The sequence below is a fragment of the Embiotoca jacksoni genome, unplaced genomic scaffold (assembly GCF_022577435.1).
Source record: "Embiotoca jacksoni isolate LCO1_2020_lvr unplaced genomic scaffold, fEmbJac1.0.p SCAF_3, whole genome shotgun sequence".
Lineage (NCBI taxonomy): Eukaryota > Metazoa > Chordata > Actinopteri > Embiotocidae > Embiotoca > Embiotoca jacksoni.
In genome coordinates, this window is record NW_027185381.1 from 12,319,490 (window position 1) to 12,335,154 (window position 15,665).

The following is a 15,665-nucleotide window of genomic DNA, read 5'->3' on the forward strand; positions in this document are numbered from 1 at the left end:
CAATGGCCGACCTGCTATCCTGCGTCTCCCTCATGTAATCGTTTTAAATTGGTAACAGCCGACGTCCAGTGTCTCTGTGTAACACAGTCTTATTGTGATGGGTAGGTGATTTAAAGATCGTGTTTTGGGAGGAGGAAGCCAGCCACACGGACCCGCTTTTCTCTGCCAAAATGAGCGATGTTGTGGAGAAGACGCTGACAGCTCTGCCGAGCCTCCTCTCCTTTGACTCCCAGCTGGGCTCAGCCAAACTGTCCTCCACCTCCAAACTAGGAAACCTCATCAGAGGAATCACCGAGCTGACGTCCAAACATGTGAGTCTGTCCTTTGAAATAGAGGTTCAGGTAAAATGAGTCTTAACCTGGTCACTTGTCAATGATGCTCTTACGTTATTGGTCAGCTGACTAAGTCTAAAATAAACTCTTGTTTGTTTGTTTGTTTGAACCCACTAACTATCTGTCACTCATCCTTGTGCTGAGTCATAAACTGATTTACAAACAGACTCAAGTTAATATTATCACTGTCCTGTGGTAAAACAAGTGAAAGCAGATCAGACTATTTTAACAACTAGTCCTGGCTGGTGCGTTCATGTGTTTGTGGTAAACTCGGACATTGGAGATGTGAGAGTCAGCAGCTAGTATGTTCTGCGGTCACAAACTTAGATGTCGAGTCAAACCTGAAAACTTGAACTTCTTGTTACTGTTCATCAGAGGTCAAAGGTTATAAATGATTGCACATAACATAAGCAAACTTGATTTAATTACCAGACAGTGTAAAAAGCGACCACTGAGGATTATTAAGCAGCTGCATACATCAAGGTAAAAAACATTAATGGATTAAAGTAAACATAAAGCACTAAGATATCCACATTATCATTAGCAATGCGATACTATTAAGATGTTGCACCAAAGGCACGGGAGTTTGACATCTCCACAAAGGCATCAGCTCAGTGTAAGAAAAATCATTTTTGCCCATTATAGTCTTAAAACGGTAAAGATTTAGATGTGCTTCACTGGCTCTGTTATTATGACTATAAACTTAACTCATCTACTTGAAAAAGTGCTGAAATAAGTACCTGGAAGCACTTCTCTGTAAGGTACTGATATGTAGAAACTGTGTTTCTCTGTGCAGGAAGAAGAGAAACTTATTCAACGTGAACTATCATCTATCAAAGAACAGGTGTCCTCCCCCAACACCACCATGGTACTGCTCTCCTGGTTTTACCACTCGGTTTTCCACAAGAAACCACATGATTCAGATTGGTCGAGTGATGCCTGAAGTCACTGACGTGTTTCATTGTTCCTTTTGTCATAATCTGTTTCAGAGGCAGATGAAGGAGCTCATGGTGAGAACGATCTACTGTGAAATGTTGGGCTACGAGGCCTCGTTCAGCTACATTCATGCCATTAAACTGGCTCAACAAGGCACTGTTCTGGAGAAGAGAGTCGGTACGTTGTTTTCTAATCAGCTGGAAAATGTACTAATTTCTTCTGTGTTAAAAGCTTCAATAAGTCTTTTTTATCTACATGAAGTCCATGAGCAGCAGCAATAAACCTGTCACAGCCACTGACAGCTGGACCTCAATACTTGGTGACAAATTTTACCCTGTTTATGTTTTCATAACTACTTTGTTTCATAACTGATTTGTCACTGCATGGAAACATTACTGTGGCAGGGTGTTGATGAGATGAAAGAGAAACTGGTGAATTAAATGTGCTGTCAGGAGCTCCAGCTGGTCAGACGCTGATGTGACTATTCACAATTAATATAAAAAATTAAAGCAGCCCATGAACCCTGATGAATAAAACACACGCGTCATCAATCCTGCTAAATTATTGTCTCTGAGGGAGTCCAGGACTTTTTTGGAGTTAAGCTCACCTGGGTTCCCTCTTAATGTTAACGCTGCTTTGTGTATTAACTCTTTTGAAATAAGCACAAATATTGAACCTTCAGACTGGAGAGATTTTGCAGAATCCATTTTCATTTCAAAACATGACAATTTTACATATGAAACGTCTTCAAAGTACTTTTATATTTATTTGCGATTTTCAGGTTACCTCGCCGTTTCGTTGTTTCTGAATGAAAGTCACGAGCTGCTTCTTCTCCTAGTGAACACCGTGTTAAAGGTTGGTGTCAGGTTTTTACAGCTTTATTCATATAATGTCTGTTAGAGGATACAGGATGTTAATGTATTTTGTGTTTGCAGGATCTTCAGAGTACAAATCTTATCGAAGTGTGCATGGCTTTAACTGTTGTCAGCCAAATATTCCCCAAAGATATGATACCTGCAATCCTCCCGCTGGTGGAGGAGAAACTTAATCATCCAAAGTAAGACACACTTGTTGCCTTTTCCGATCGATTACATACCCAGATGCATTAATGTGTACCTCCTCATACCGAAAAGTGGAATATGAAAAATCTGCTTGAATATTATAATTGATGAGTATTTCTTAAAATCAAACTTGTAGAGAAATCATTCGACGAAAAGCAGTCCTGGCTTTGTATAAATTCTACCTGATAGCACCGAATCAAGTTCAACACATCCACAACAAGTTTCGTAAAGCTCTGTGTGACAAGGATCCCGGTGTGATGACAGCTTCACTTCACATCTACTTACAGATGATCCAGGTAATTTGTTTTCTCTGGACTCTGGAATTATTCATTAGGTTGCGACTTTGCAACAACTTAAAAATAAAAACATTTTAGTTTGACCTTCTGCCATATAATCTACTTCTGTGATGTATTTGTTTTCCTTTGTTACAGGAGAATCCAGAAGGTTATAAGGACCTGACGGCCAGTTTTGTCACCATATTGAAGCAGGTGGTGGGAGGAAAGCTGCCTATGGATTTTAACTATCACAGTGTCCCTGCTCCGTGGCTTCAAATCCAGCTGCTCCGAATTCTCTCCTTACTTGGGAAAAATGACCAGAGGTAGAGATGACTTTTTCTGTCTTCAGATGAACCGGCTGTCCATGATACCACGTGATTGTCTTGCAAGTAGATTTGGTGCATCTCCTCTGTGTTCACAGCACAAGTGAGCTCATGCATGAAGTCCTCGACGAGTCTTTACGAAGAGCAGAGATGAACCATAACATCACCTATGGTATTTTAAATCTGTAATTAGTGTTTCTAATAAATGCATTTGTTTGTAGTCTTTTCAGTGATTCCCTCAGCAACGTTATATACATCTCTCTTTTTTTCCAGCAATTTTATATGAGTGTGTAAAATGTGTTTACACGATTCATCCTAAATCTGAACTTTTGGAAAAAGCTGCAAAGTGCATCGGCAACTTTGTTTTGTCACCGAAGATAAATCTAAAATATCTAGGTAAGAGCCAAAGATTTAATTTAAGTAATTTCTCTCCACTGAAAATCAATATGAACGCTGCATTTCTGTTGTTACTGCAGGCCTGAAGGCCCTCACCTACGTGGTCCAGCAGGATCCTAAACTGGCCCTGCAGCATCAGATGACCATCATCGAGTGTCTTGATCACCCCGACCTTATAATCAAGCGGGAGGTGAGGCGGATGCTGGTAGATAGATGAGATAGATCAGCGGTTTTTCAGCATCATGGAGCTTTTTCTCTTCTCTTGTAGACGCTGGAGTTGCTCTTTCGGATCACTAACGCCCAGAATGTCACAGTCATCGTTGAGAAGATGCTGGACTTTCTGCGTATCACCAAAGATGATCACACGACCATCGACCTGGTGGGGAAAGTGGCAGAACTGGCAGAAAAATATCCTTCTGAGTGTTAAATTTCCATTCATTTATCTCCACTGGCCCACTGTTCCTGGGAAATACTAAAACAATAATCCACGGTCACAGAATTATGGTGATTTTGGTTTTTATAAATCAGTATAAATTTTCTTTTATACAAGTTCATTTGATCAAATTTCTGCTTCTGGTACAGAGAGATTAAAAGAGACCTAACAGAAACTATGGTTTGCATTGCTATTTATCCTCCTATAGATTTGTACTGGTTCTTCATGGCTTCAAGCTTGTATGTAAAGGACGTTCATGTGTATGTAAAAGTCCCACACTGGTGCTCTTTGAAGCGTAATATTTAAATGAGTTGTGATTACTGTTGATTAACAACATTACTGTTGTTGATTAACAACAATAATCTAATCTTTACTTTTCATACCTTGTTTATGAAATTGTGTTGTATTTTTCCTATAAACCTTTCCACATATGCACCAGACAACGAATGGTTCATTGAGACGATGAACACAGTGTTTTCAGTCGGTGGAGACACGATGCAGCCTGACATCACAAACAATTTCCTTAAGCTGCTGTCTGAGGGTGAGATAAACACACACTTAACATATGTAATTGTGATCCTGCGTTGTGGTATTCCAGTTCAGTAATATGATACTGACATTGATTGGATTTTTCATGCTTCATTTGTTTTTAATGGCCAGGATTTGACAGTGTGGAGGAGGACAGGAAGTTGAGGCTGTTTGCTGTGAATTCATATGTTTCTCTGCTGCGAGGAGAGCCTGGCAAACTGCCACAGCGCTTCCTCCAAGTCATCAGCTGGGTGAGTGCCATTCACGCGATGAGCAGGTGGCATCATTCTTATGTTATAATAATTAGAGAAAAAAAGTAGAACACAATACATACAAGGAGTGCAATACTAGGTTTAAAGGTCCCATATTTTACACTTTTTTTGTGTTTTATTTGCAATCTTAATGACTCTAAGAAGACATTTTTGTATTTCTAAGAACCAAAAACCATCGAAATATATATATACGCTGAAGTTTGGTCCCTCTGCTGTTGCCAGGTCCTCGGGGAATACTCTCATTTGAGGGAGGATCTCGAACCAGCCGCAGTCCTCAGGCTGCTGGCCAAGCTGTTGGTCATGAAGAACAGCAGCAGTGAAACCAAGACCTGGGTCCTCATGGCGATGATCAAGCTCTCTGCGGGTGGTGCCGGTGTTTCTGTTGCTCAGGAGGTTTCTGAGACGCACAGCAGCTCCCTGGACACAGTAATGAGACAAAGAGCACAGGAGCTGCAGCACCTCAGCCAAGACTCTGAACTACGAGCCAGGGTGTTACCGCGAGGTGCCGGCATGCAGCCCGTGGAGGTGACGCACGTAATATATAATAATATTGTTTAAGTGCACACTGTGTTGTGATTGTAATGTTGTTTACAATAATAGTTACAGAAATCTGACATATTGTCAACTTTGAAACATTAAATTTGACTAGCATTAAATGCCCACGGCTGTTTGGCAGGTTGAGCACTCGTTGGCTGTTGGTTGCAAAAACCTGCACGCACTTGCCCTCCACGATGATTAATTAGGTTAATGACAGTATATCCCAAAATAAAAGCGATACTCATTTCAGCTGTAGTCAGGGCATGTTTTAGAATGTGTGGTGTAGTTTAAAGGGTGGGGTTTACCACAGAAATGCATTCAGTATTTTACGCAGTTTCAGTCAATTGCAGATCAGATCTTGATGTTTACATTTTTACACAGTAATTCAATTGTCTCTGTGGCGAAACAGAGTGTAAAATAAGAAAGCACTCAGACATATTTAGTTTACCTTTGTAGCTGCATTTAAGGAGAAGTTTAACAGCTGTAATTATGCTGATTTAAAGGTGGATTCCTCGCTGTCATTTCTGGATGGATTTGTGTCAGAGGCGTTGGCTGCTGGCGCTGCTCCATACAAGCCTCCCCATCAACGGCAAGAGGAACTAGCTCAGACAAAAGGTAAATCCTTGGAAAAACATTTTGTATACGTGCTTGCTGCCCTGTTTGGATCTGTTCTGACTTTGTTGTCTGTCTCAGCGTTGAGCCTGGAGCCCTACGCCTTGTCCCTGCCAATCAGCATGTCCTCCTGCAGCATCACCGACAGACAGTCTCCCACTCTGTTGTCTATGAGCTCTGGTCTGTCAGGCGATAGCACTGACCTCTCACACAAAGGAGGGTATGTGGACTCAGCAGGCATGCATCTGCTTGGCAGAATTAGGTTCCCGTTTACCCTTTTAAACTCACTCTGCTGATTCACTGTCTCCGTCTCAGCTCTACAACTTTGAAGCTGGATGGTGTGAAGAGGGTGTGGGGCAGGGAGGGCTATCTGGCCCAGAGAGAATCTGTGGAGGAAGCTGCCCAGGTTGAGGTCCCCAGTCCCCTCATGTCTCCCAGCCAGCAGGGCGAAGGTGACCGCTCACACAGTCAGATTCCGACTCTGACCCCGACCCCTGAGTCCGAACATGAGAAGCAGCAGCTGGCCTCTTCCCTTTTTGTTGGTCTGGCTTCTCAGAGCTCTGTGTGTCTGGTGAGCTTTTTAACTATTATTTATTGGTCTGGATGAATTTGTTTATATTATATTTGCAACTTGATAATAAATACATATTTGAACATGTTCTTTTGGCAGCTGGAGGTCATTTACTGTGAACCAGCTAAAGTCGCTTTTTTACAAAGACAAAAATATGATGTATAATGAAATACTATAAACGTACTACCACAACTCAAAGTTTTCCTTCGAACAGATGGGAAAATCTGAGCCGGCACCCCAGCGTTTCAGGAGAAAAGCCAAGGGTCAGTGCACATCATTGAGCACCAGCGAGCAAATGTCCAACTCCCTCGTCTGTCCTCCCAGCACTGTGGATAACTTGCTGTGTAACAACCTCCTGGACTCCAACATCACCGCTGAACCGGTCCTTTCTTCACCTGAACAGACATCTCAGCTCTCGCAGGGCCTCACGGCTGCTAATGGCACCTGTGATATGGAGGCAGGGTTAACAGACAGTGACGTAAAGGGAAGTAACCCCGCTCTCATCGGGGATGATTGTGTGGTCGCTGCTGATCCTGCTCCACATGAAGACCCAAACAGACCTGAAGACTTGTGCCTCACTTCTCATCTTCCTGCAGAGCTCTCTGGACTTTCTCACTCAGAAATCACTCCTCTGTGCACCGACCAAAGCCTGCACCTCTCAGCCTGTCACGTGCTCAAAGAGGATTCCTTAGTGCTGGTTGTTTTTATTACCAACTCCTCAGACTCTGCCATCCAACAGATACGAGTGCAGGTTGACTCTGAAGAACTTGAGGTAATTTCAGTCGAAAATGACCAGTGGACTTGTAGAGTGTCCATTAGTCTTTGATGAAGAGGATGTGTCTTTTTTTTCAGGTATGCTGTGTGTGTGACAGTCCAGTGGAGGAGCTGAGAAGCCACAGTGCAGCAGTGTGTCAGTATTCCCTGACTGCGAAGAGGCCTTCAGTTCACATTGAAGTGGACGGGATGGTATCTTACCTGCTGCCTGCTGGGACGCCTCAGGCAGTGCAGTTCTCATACAAACTCCCTCTAAGCAGCTTCATCAGGTGAGACATTAATGCTGCTGTTTCAAGTGTGGCCTTTCACTGAGTACAAGTTCATTCATTTCACATGTTTCCTGCAGACCTTTGATGGTGTCCACAGAGGAGTACGGGTCGATGTGGCTGGCCTTCGCTCATGACACAAAGCAGAATCTGATGCTGATAAGTGACGGCCAAGAGCCGCTCACAGCCACTCTGAACGTGCTGAAGAAGAAACTTCAGCTTCATGTTGTAGAAATTATAGGTGACTGCACACGTTTCCTCCTCAGACTGATCTCAGCCTTTGTTTAGTGGAACCCCAAAGTTGAGCTGTTGATTTATATCAGCATTAATGAGGGTTTGATTTCATGCTTAATGTATGTAATAACCAGCTCGGCCAATAACGTGATACGTGTTAGAATACTCAGATTTATTGATTTGTGTTGACTAGTTTGTTTAGGCATCAAAATGTATCCCCGAGCTAGAAAATAACAGATTTACTAAATTATTTTAACAGATGAGTACATACTGTACTGATGAAGCTAGTGGACGATGTGGAGAGGATTTTGTTCAATGACTTGTGCATTTGTTTTTCACTTATGTGCAGTGCTGCTTATAACCTAAGTGATACATTTTAACCAGGCATACTTTTAAAGGACCTAAACATAAAAGCAATTTTCAACTCTTTGTATTTGGCAACTTTCCTCTCAAATCATTACAGAGGAAAGAAGTAAAAATATTGTTAATCACAGAACTTTAAAACATTTGAAGCCCATAAGCTAAAAAAAAACCCAGAACTGGTAATAAGTACAGTAATAAATAGCTATAAATATCTAAATAATTGCATATTCGCATCAAGAGGCACTAAAATCTGTTGTTATTCCTTTAAAGACCTCATAAAGTATGCCTTATTAGAAGTAATGTATTCATTTGTTAGTTTATTTCAATGGTACAATACTAATAAACATTGTTAGATTTTAAAATTGACATAGATTCATTGAAGAAAGGTGCTGAGATCCACTATAAGATCAATAGGTTAAATGCAACCCCTCCTCCTACCATGTATTTTACACTATCAGTGACTAACCTCCATCCTTTCTCCCTCAGGTGTGGAAGGTATCGTCGCTTGCCGCCTCCTCCAGGATCAGCCATGTCTGATGCACTGTCGCGTACATGCCGGCACGCTGGCCGTGTGGCTGCGCTCTCCGATCCCCGACCTGCCTGACTGCCTGATCTATCACTGTCAGAGAGCTTTACAGGGGCACTGAGCCCCGACTGCAGCTCCAGCACTGACAACACTGAGCAACCGCACCAGCGGACCCTCGGCCACTGGGGGAGGAAGGTACACAGAGCTGTAGAGCAGAACCAGAGACATCTGACTTTGTGAAGCCAAATCTTTACATTACAGTCTTAAATATTTATTTGCCTCTTTCCCTCTCATTCATTTTGTGGGTTTTGATTTACACGAGTTCTGATTTTATAGAAAGTCAAGTTAAGGTAATAAGCTCAGGGCTAGAAGATGGTGTGTTTGACCTCCAGTGGATGTTTCACAATGACACTCTTGTCTTAAAAGGATGACAGGGCTTCATAATGGCTGAATTGTTCCTGAGTTGGATCATGATGGTGTTATTTGTATGATTCCCCTTTAAACTGATCTCAAAGGGTAAAAGAATGAATTTCTACCATTTCTTCTTCCTGTGGTCTAAATGGGCAAACTATAACAAAATATATTTACATCCTCATTTCTGATTTTAAAAATCAGCTTTATTTGTTTAGGCTGACACGATCATGACAGTGAAGCTCGTTTGGATTTAAATAAGTCAATATTATTGTTTATTGACTTTCCACAGAATCATGCAACTATGATGAACTAACAAAACTGAAGAAAAAGATTTTGTTTTACACAATGGTTTTACACCTCTGAAGTTCTTGGTCGTGCGTGATACCTAAAGATGGAACAGAGTTCATGGTGCTTTGAGTTTGATTATTTTTCATGTGAATATTATTTTACATGCTATTTTGTGAGACGTATCAGAAAATATCCTCATTATTGTTTGTGTAATAGTTGAGCTGATATTGCTCTGCCCCACTTCAAACAAAGACTTGAATGAATGAGCATCTGAAGAATCACTCACACTGGTTCATCTTATTTGAAATGAAATGAAAAAAACAGGAAGAATTTTGAAACGGCTCATTTTGGAAGTCAATGACAGGGATTCTGTAATTTGATAAATGAACTTTTACTTTATTACAACAAACTTTAAAATGGCATTTACAGAAAACTGCTGTCCAAGAACAACCTGTTAGTCTGCACTGCTGAAGTTTCAGAAGGTTTACATTGTTCGTTCTCTAAAAGCTTGAATTACGCTGACATTAACTCCCCTCATTTCATTTTTACAAGTATGATGAGGTTGTTTTGTTTTAGACAAAGAAGTGATCTCACTCTACATTGTTCACTTACCATAATAGTGATGTTTTGCAGATGCTGCCTTCCTTCTGTGTGACCGGATTATCTATGCACTCATGTTTCTGGTCAGTCAGTTTGGTTAGGGGTAGAATTTAGTGGTCTTTGATTATTATATTTTTCTATCAATGCAGTATTAAATAACATATTTATTAAGTTTATATTCTTACAGAAAGTGTTTTTTAATCATTTCATTCAAAGAAATGAAATCATGATGATTCATGCACTGTTTGATGCTTTGTGGTCGATTTTAATCTCACTTTTTAAGGCGAGTCTCAGCCTGTTTTATTTTATTCAGCCTAAAGGGAAAGTTTGCTTCTTTTTTTTTTTCTGTCTTGCCTGGTAATGATTTGAAGCACAGCGCGACACTAACAATGTATCTAAAACTCAACTTTAACCCGACGCCTTATGTTCTAATGCCGAGACGGCGTGTTTGATTTGTGCCTGTGGTACAGAGAAAAATCTGTTTCTTGGAGTGCCTGTCACTGCCTTCTGCTAAATTCTGAATAAATTCAACACATGGAAATTAACCTGAATTTGACTAACTGATTTATTCATTTAATATACGCTATCATGTGGGCCTTTAAAAGCTACTAAGCAGATGTATTGGATGTTGAATAAGTTGCAATAATATAACAAGAAATATTAATTATTGATAGTTTTTGATGTGATTTTTCTCTCTTACAGTTATATGATCATTTCTATGTTGAAAAAATATTCAATGTATTTGTTAAATGAGCTTCGTTTACTTTAAGCAAATGTGAAATATATTTTGGTATTGATTTACTACCCCTTTAGTTCAGTTCACATTTAAATCCACATTTCTCACAGTGTAATGTCCACTAATGTTCACTGCTGCTGCTTCTCCATCGTATTGCTCTTTTGATGGTAGATTATAGAAATATATACCAAGGTAAAGCAAACAGACTGTATGTGCACTAAATTATCCATGTAACTGACTGTTATTGTGCTGTTATGAGTTTTTTCTGCCTTTATAAGAGTTCCTTCAATAACGAGCAACACCACGTCTGTCTCAGTCCGGATCTTCATCATGCTGAAGGGCAAGTTGGCACCACGTTAAAACATGATGCATGTTACGTTGCTTTTATTCATAATTATAACTTTTTTTTACCTGGAGACAATAACAGGAAATCTCCCCGGGCCAGAAAACATGAGTTGCTTTGCTGTGTATCAGCTAAAACCTCCAACTGTATTTTTTAAAAGGCAAGTAATGTCAAAGTTGGAAAAACAACTGCTGCTATAACAAATTTTCTTTTAATGTTAGGCCGTAGTACAAGTGTTTATGAAGTGGGTTTGTTTTTTTTCTTTAGGCAGGTCTAACACCTTCATTTTAGTAGTTACACACTTCAAATGCAACACCAAGATGTTTTCATCCTAAAGTATTCTCATGTTTCAGAGCTGCCCGCGCTGAGGTTGAGTCGCTCGAGGGATGAAGCGCATGGCCAGGCTGTGCTCGTCCTCCACGGGCTGCTGTGACAGGTTGTTGGTCTGCCTGATGCTGCTGAGGGTGCAACCTTGGCGAGGACACACCGTGTAACGAGACAACAGCGTGACCAGGATGGCCTTCATCATCACCGTGGCGATGTGTTTGCCCACGCAGGAACGAGGCCCGCAGCCAAAGGGCTGGAAGAAACGACTGGGCACCTGCCGCACAGAGGAAGTAAACACTGCACTGTTGTTGTTTTTCTTCATAGTTACATATTGTTGCACAACATTCAGCGGACTTACTGTTTTGCCAAAGTTCATCAAGCTGAACTCTTTGGGTTTTGGGAAGAATTCAGTCTTATGCATGAGACCTATGTTGAGAATGATGTTGGTTCCTTTCTTGATTTTCGTGCCTTCGATGCTATCGTCTTCCAGAGCTTTCCTCATGGTGAAATCCACCACCGGATGAAACCTCAAAGACTCGTTGATGAAACTCTCCAGCACTTTCAAGCATTGATAATCAGTATTTTCTACATCTTTTCCACCACCTGTAAATGAACGACATGTTAGAGTAGTTCTATTTGCCAGGCTGAAACTGCGACAAATACAGCATTGTAGATGTGCACTAACTCAAGACAGTGTTCATCTCCTCCACTATCTGCAGCTCTACGTTTGGATTCTGTTTCAGCAACATCAGCATGAAGAAGAGGCTGATGGAAAGTGTGTCAGGCGCTGCGATCACCATCTCCAGCACACACTGCCTGACGTTATCAGCTGACAGCTCTCCGTGGTTCTGTGAAACGGAGTGGACGGTAATCAGAGCGCAGAACACACACAGTAACATCAGGTCACGCAGTAAAGGAGACTGACCTGGGCAAAAATGAGATCTGTTGCAAAGTCAAGATCATCATCCAGCGTCTCCATTTCATTAATAATCTTTCTTTTGATTTCAAGCAAGCTCTCCATCACGTCTTGGAGTTCTTGACTATTGGCACAAGAAGCAACACAAAGATTAGGTGAAAGAAATCTCAAATTAAATATTAAATTACTGATGTTTCGAAGCTCTTACGCTGCTCTCTTGTGCTTGTTGGACAGCCATCCTATCTTGAAGAATATATCAGGTTTTATTAGAACTGCTTGCCAGGTCTCAAAGTAGTTCTGGATTTTCATCAGCAAGTCATTTTCTGAGTAATTATGAACAAAACATCATCAGGAGCTGCAGGCTTCAGTGCAATGTAGTGCAGTGTATGTACAGTAAATGTGCAGCTGACCGTTGAGTGGCACCCTGAGGAACAGCCTGTTGGAGATGTCCACCACGATGGCTCTCAGGAGGTTGAGAGCATCCACATGTCCAGAGGGGTCCGTCAAGTCCTCCAGGTCTTCCAGATGTTTGGCTGTGGAGCTCACACAGATTCCCACTGTCCTCTGGAGGTTTGGGCCCGTCAGAGCTGACACACATTAAACAGTGCTGTAGTTCTGTGAAGCTGTATTTCTGTCGGGAAATGAGGCACCACAAGTCTATACACTCTGTCTGAGGTAGTTTCTCACCTTTAGAGAAATATGTCCTCACTTTTTTCCAGAGTGGGACATCACTGTTGAAAATGATACCCCTCCCGTCCATCCCGATACACTCGAGCCCTTTTTTGCTCCCAAATCTGGACGTGTAGTGGGCACTCCTCAGAACATGGTACACTGCAGAGGACCTGCAGGGGAGAAGCTCCGACTTTATGTCATCACAGATCTACTGCAAAGTGAGTGCTGAGAGTTTGACCTCAGAAGACTTGCCTGCTCAAAATGAGCGTCTCCTCCCCGTTAATCCATACCCGGACAATGCTGCCATATTTGTTATTGTAGTAGTTGCATGCTGTTCCAATCCCGGTCCAGATGAACCTGGTGTAGGAGAGAATTGGGCCGAGTCCTGCCAAGAAGGAAGGACCTGAGGGAGAGAAACCGGTCAGGAATTTAGACGTGACAGTTTCCCATCTTGGCAAGAACCCAGTCTGCTGGAGTTAGTTGCGAAAGAGAGTGAATTCATCTTCAGGTACACAGGCTCCACTCATATTTCCATGCGGTCAGGAGCAGCAGGAAAGGAGGACGTCTTGTTTGTGAATCAATATTAATTAATTATGTGACGTGCAAATGCTTGTTTTCGTTCTGTCCCAAATAAAATCTCTAATATTCCTGTTATGAGTATTACAGATTGAATTGTTACAATGGGTATTATGATCATAATGAGTTACATTATAATGAGTTTTAAAGAATTTTATTGAAGAATTCTAAAATCAATGTCCTCATGGGATTATAAGACGTCTTTACAAGACATTTTGCAGTATTGTTTGAAGAGACCATTCTTGCTACACCTCTAGTTGTAACATTTATGTGAAGGAGCAGAAGCTGAATTCTCTCACCTGGTATGTGTGACCGGTGTGTTTGGTTCCAGGCGGTGAAGAGCAGCAACACCAGCAGCAGGAGAAGCAGGAAGCCGGTGACTTCGGACACCGCATCCAGCAGCATGGGGCCCATGGGGAGCGTCTCTAGCGGCAGCATTCCCCTCGTATCTCCAGCCAGGTATACACACCTGAGTGGGCTTACTGTGTCTGCAGTTTGCCAGGAGGAAAGGTTTAAGGCTCTTTTAACCAGCAGACAAAACAAGGTCCGTTTATCTACTTGTCAAAACAAAACAGAAGGACCCGAGTCTGCGGACAGCCTTCAATGAAATCCTGCTGTCCTTCAGTGCTGAGAGGTAACACAGCACCAATGCACTTTAAATCTCAAATACACCTGCATGAAGCTTAATGATGAACTGTTTGTGTTGCTCAGGTTTCAAAGTCACAGTTGTTAGACTCTAAATCTAATGTCATTATAATCAGTTTAAGGATGCATTCCTCACCTTTTTAGTTCCTTTTTAATTTGTATATAATATTTATATCTTTCATGTAATTTTGTTATTACAGTTTTAACAGTCCTGCATCAAAATTCATTAACCGTGTTTTCATAATTATTACAGTGGGTTACTTAAGGACCATCTTGTTATTCTTATTATCTTCTCCTCTTTACACCATTATGCTGCGGTAACTTTTAAAACCTGGACAGCAGATGATACAGGATTAGAGGGAGTGTGATGGATTCAAAATCAGAAAATAGGAGCATAGCGATGATGACAGGATTTCTCCTTAGAGGAGGCAATGAAGGTCAGCTTCTATTCCAGTTGTAAAGTAATAAGTCTCAACTCAGTTTGAAGTGGTGCACTTTGATTTAACTCAATCCCCTCCTATTGTAATATTACTTATGCACAAACTTGTGCATGATATCCATCCAACAAAAAAAATTCTCCTCTGTTCTCATGGCTTGTAAAACAGCTCAACATTGTGAAACCAAAAAATGTATGAATATTTTCATGCTGCATTTATAATTCAAATTACAGTGTTATAGTAAACACAGTGTCTCAATACAATAAGTCCACAAAAAGCAACTTAAAATGCAGAATATCTAACATTAAACAAAGAAGATTATACATTTTAACCTATTATAGCACTATGTTTAAAAGTAATTTCCTTCTTTATTTTAAATTCTTTGTTAAAATAAGACCAAATGATGCTACTTACTTTTCTTATCCTCTGCTACTCCTGACAAGTTAGAGTGCAGTGTTAAGAGATGTGGGACTTCCTCCGCTGGTTTTTAAGGTGATCAACGTTCTTATTCCAAATAAATCACTGTGATTCAAGTGTTTATAAATCCTTGGTTGAGCCTTCACTTTACTGGTTGCTTAGAAACGCTGCCACTTTGGGGTTACAAGTACCTTTACAAGGCAGAGCACTGAACAGGCCGGACAACGGTGCACGTCTGAACCACAAAGCAGCTTCAAAAAGAACACAGAAAGTGTTTTTTTTTTTTTTACCCATAAGAATGCAAGAACCACAGGTCTTTCATTGGTTGTACTCTGCATTATTTTTTTCAGATGGCCTTACTTCACATTTATCTTTGTTGTGCAGAAAGAAGCCCCACTGTCCAATTCATCAACCGAGCAGGCTTTTTAAGGGGAAATTAATTAGCTGGGTCAGACTGACCTGTGTTAAAGGAGCGGGGATTAACCTAGCAGTTCAAAAAGAGAAACAAGAGAAGGGAAAAAGAATGTATTTACGATTTAAGAAAAGCTTCGTCCTACAAATTATATTTAGAAATTTTGCTTACATGGTTCACAGTGTGCATTACTTGAATGAAATCATATATGCAAACTTGAAAGGGAAAACACTTCATGCAAAGGCAATGTACTTATAATGAGCTGTTCTTCAACCTGTGAATAGTAGGTGTGCTCTGGGTAAAGATACTGGCCTCACATTTTGTTTCATGTGTTGGCTTGATTCCCAAATTGGCTGAAAAACCTGCTCTCCTTTTTGTAAGAGAAACTACACTGGAGTAAGTAGGCCTTTTTTTCAAAATAAGGAAACTTTAATGTTACTTGT

At 41.0% G+C, this 15,665-nt stretch overlaps 2 protein-coding genes across 2 annotated transcripts; one reads left to right on the forward strand and one right to left on the reverse strand.

The window, feature by feature from the left end:
* Window positions 1-10: 10 nt before the first annotated feature.
* On the forward strand, window positions 11-10,292 carry ap4e1 (adaptor related protein complex 4 subunit epsilon 1). The gene is made up of 21 exons (XM_069161953.1): window positions 11-311; window positions 1,129-1,200; window positions 1,322-1,445; window positions 2,050-2,123; window positions 2,204-2,325; window positions 2,466-2,625; window positions 2,761-2,927; window positions 3,026-3,099; window positions 3,201-3,323; window positions 3,404-3,513; window positions 3,592-3,731; window positions 4,185-4,297; window positions 4,417-4,535; window positions 4,779-5,081; window positions 5,597-5,708; window positions 5,787-5,925; window positions 6,021-6,276; window positions 6,491-7,048; window positions 7,129-7,319; window positions 7,397-7,557; window positions 8,400-10,292. Exons 1-21 carry the CDS (start codon window positions 171-173, stop codon window positions 8,558-8,560), a joined length of 3,420 nt encoding a protein of 1,139 aa, XP_069018054.1. The 5' UTR covers window positions 11-170; the 3' UTR covers window positions 8,561-10,292.
* Window positions 10,285-15,034, reverse strand: cyp19a1b (cytochrome P450, family 19, subfamily A, polypeptide 1b). Its single transcript, XM_069161952.1, has 10 exons — window positions 14,808-15,034; window positions 13,611-13,799; window positions 12,988-13,138; window positions 12,751-12,905; window positions 12,474-12,650; window positions 12,272-12,386; window positions 12,073-12,187; window positions 11,833-11,995; window positions 11,506-11,750; window positions 10,285-11,421 (listed from the first exon to the last, which is right to left on the reverse strand). The coding sequence occupies exons 2-10, from the start codon at window positions 13,747-13,749 to the stop codon at window positions 11,170-11,172; spliced, it is 1,512 nt and encodes a 503-aa protein (XP_069018053.1). The 5' UTR covers window positions 13,750-13,799; window positions 14,808-15,034; the 3' UTR covers window positions 10,285-11,169.
* Between the last annotated feature and the right edge of the window lie 631 nt (window positions 15,035-15,665).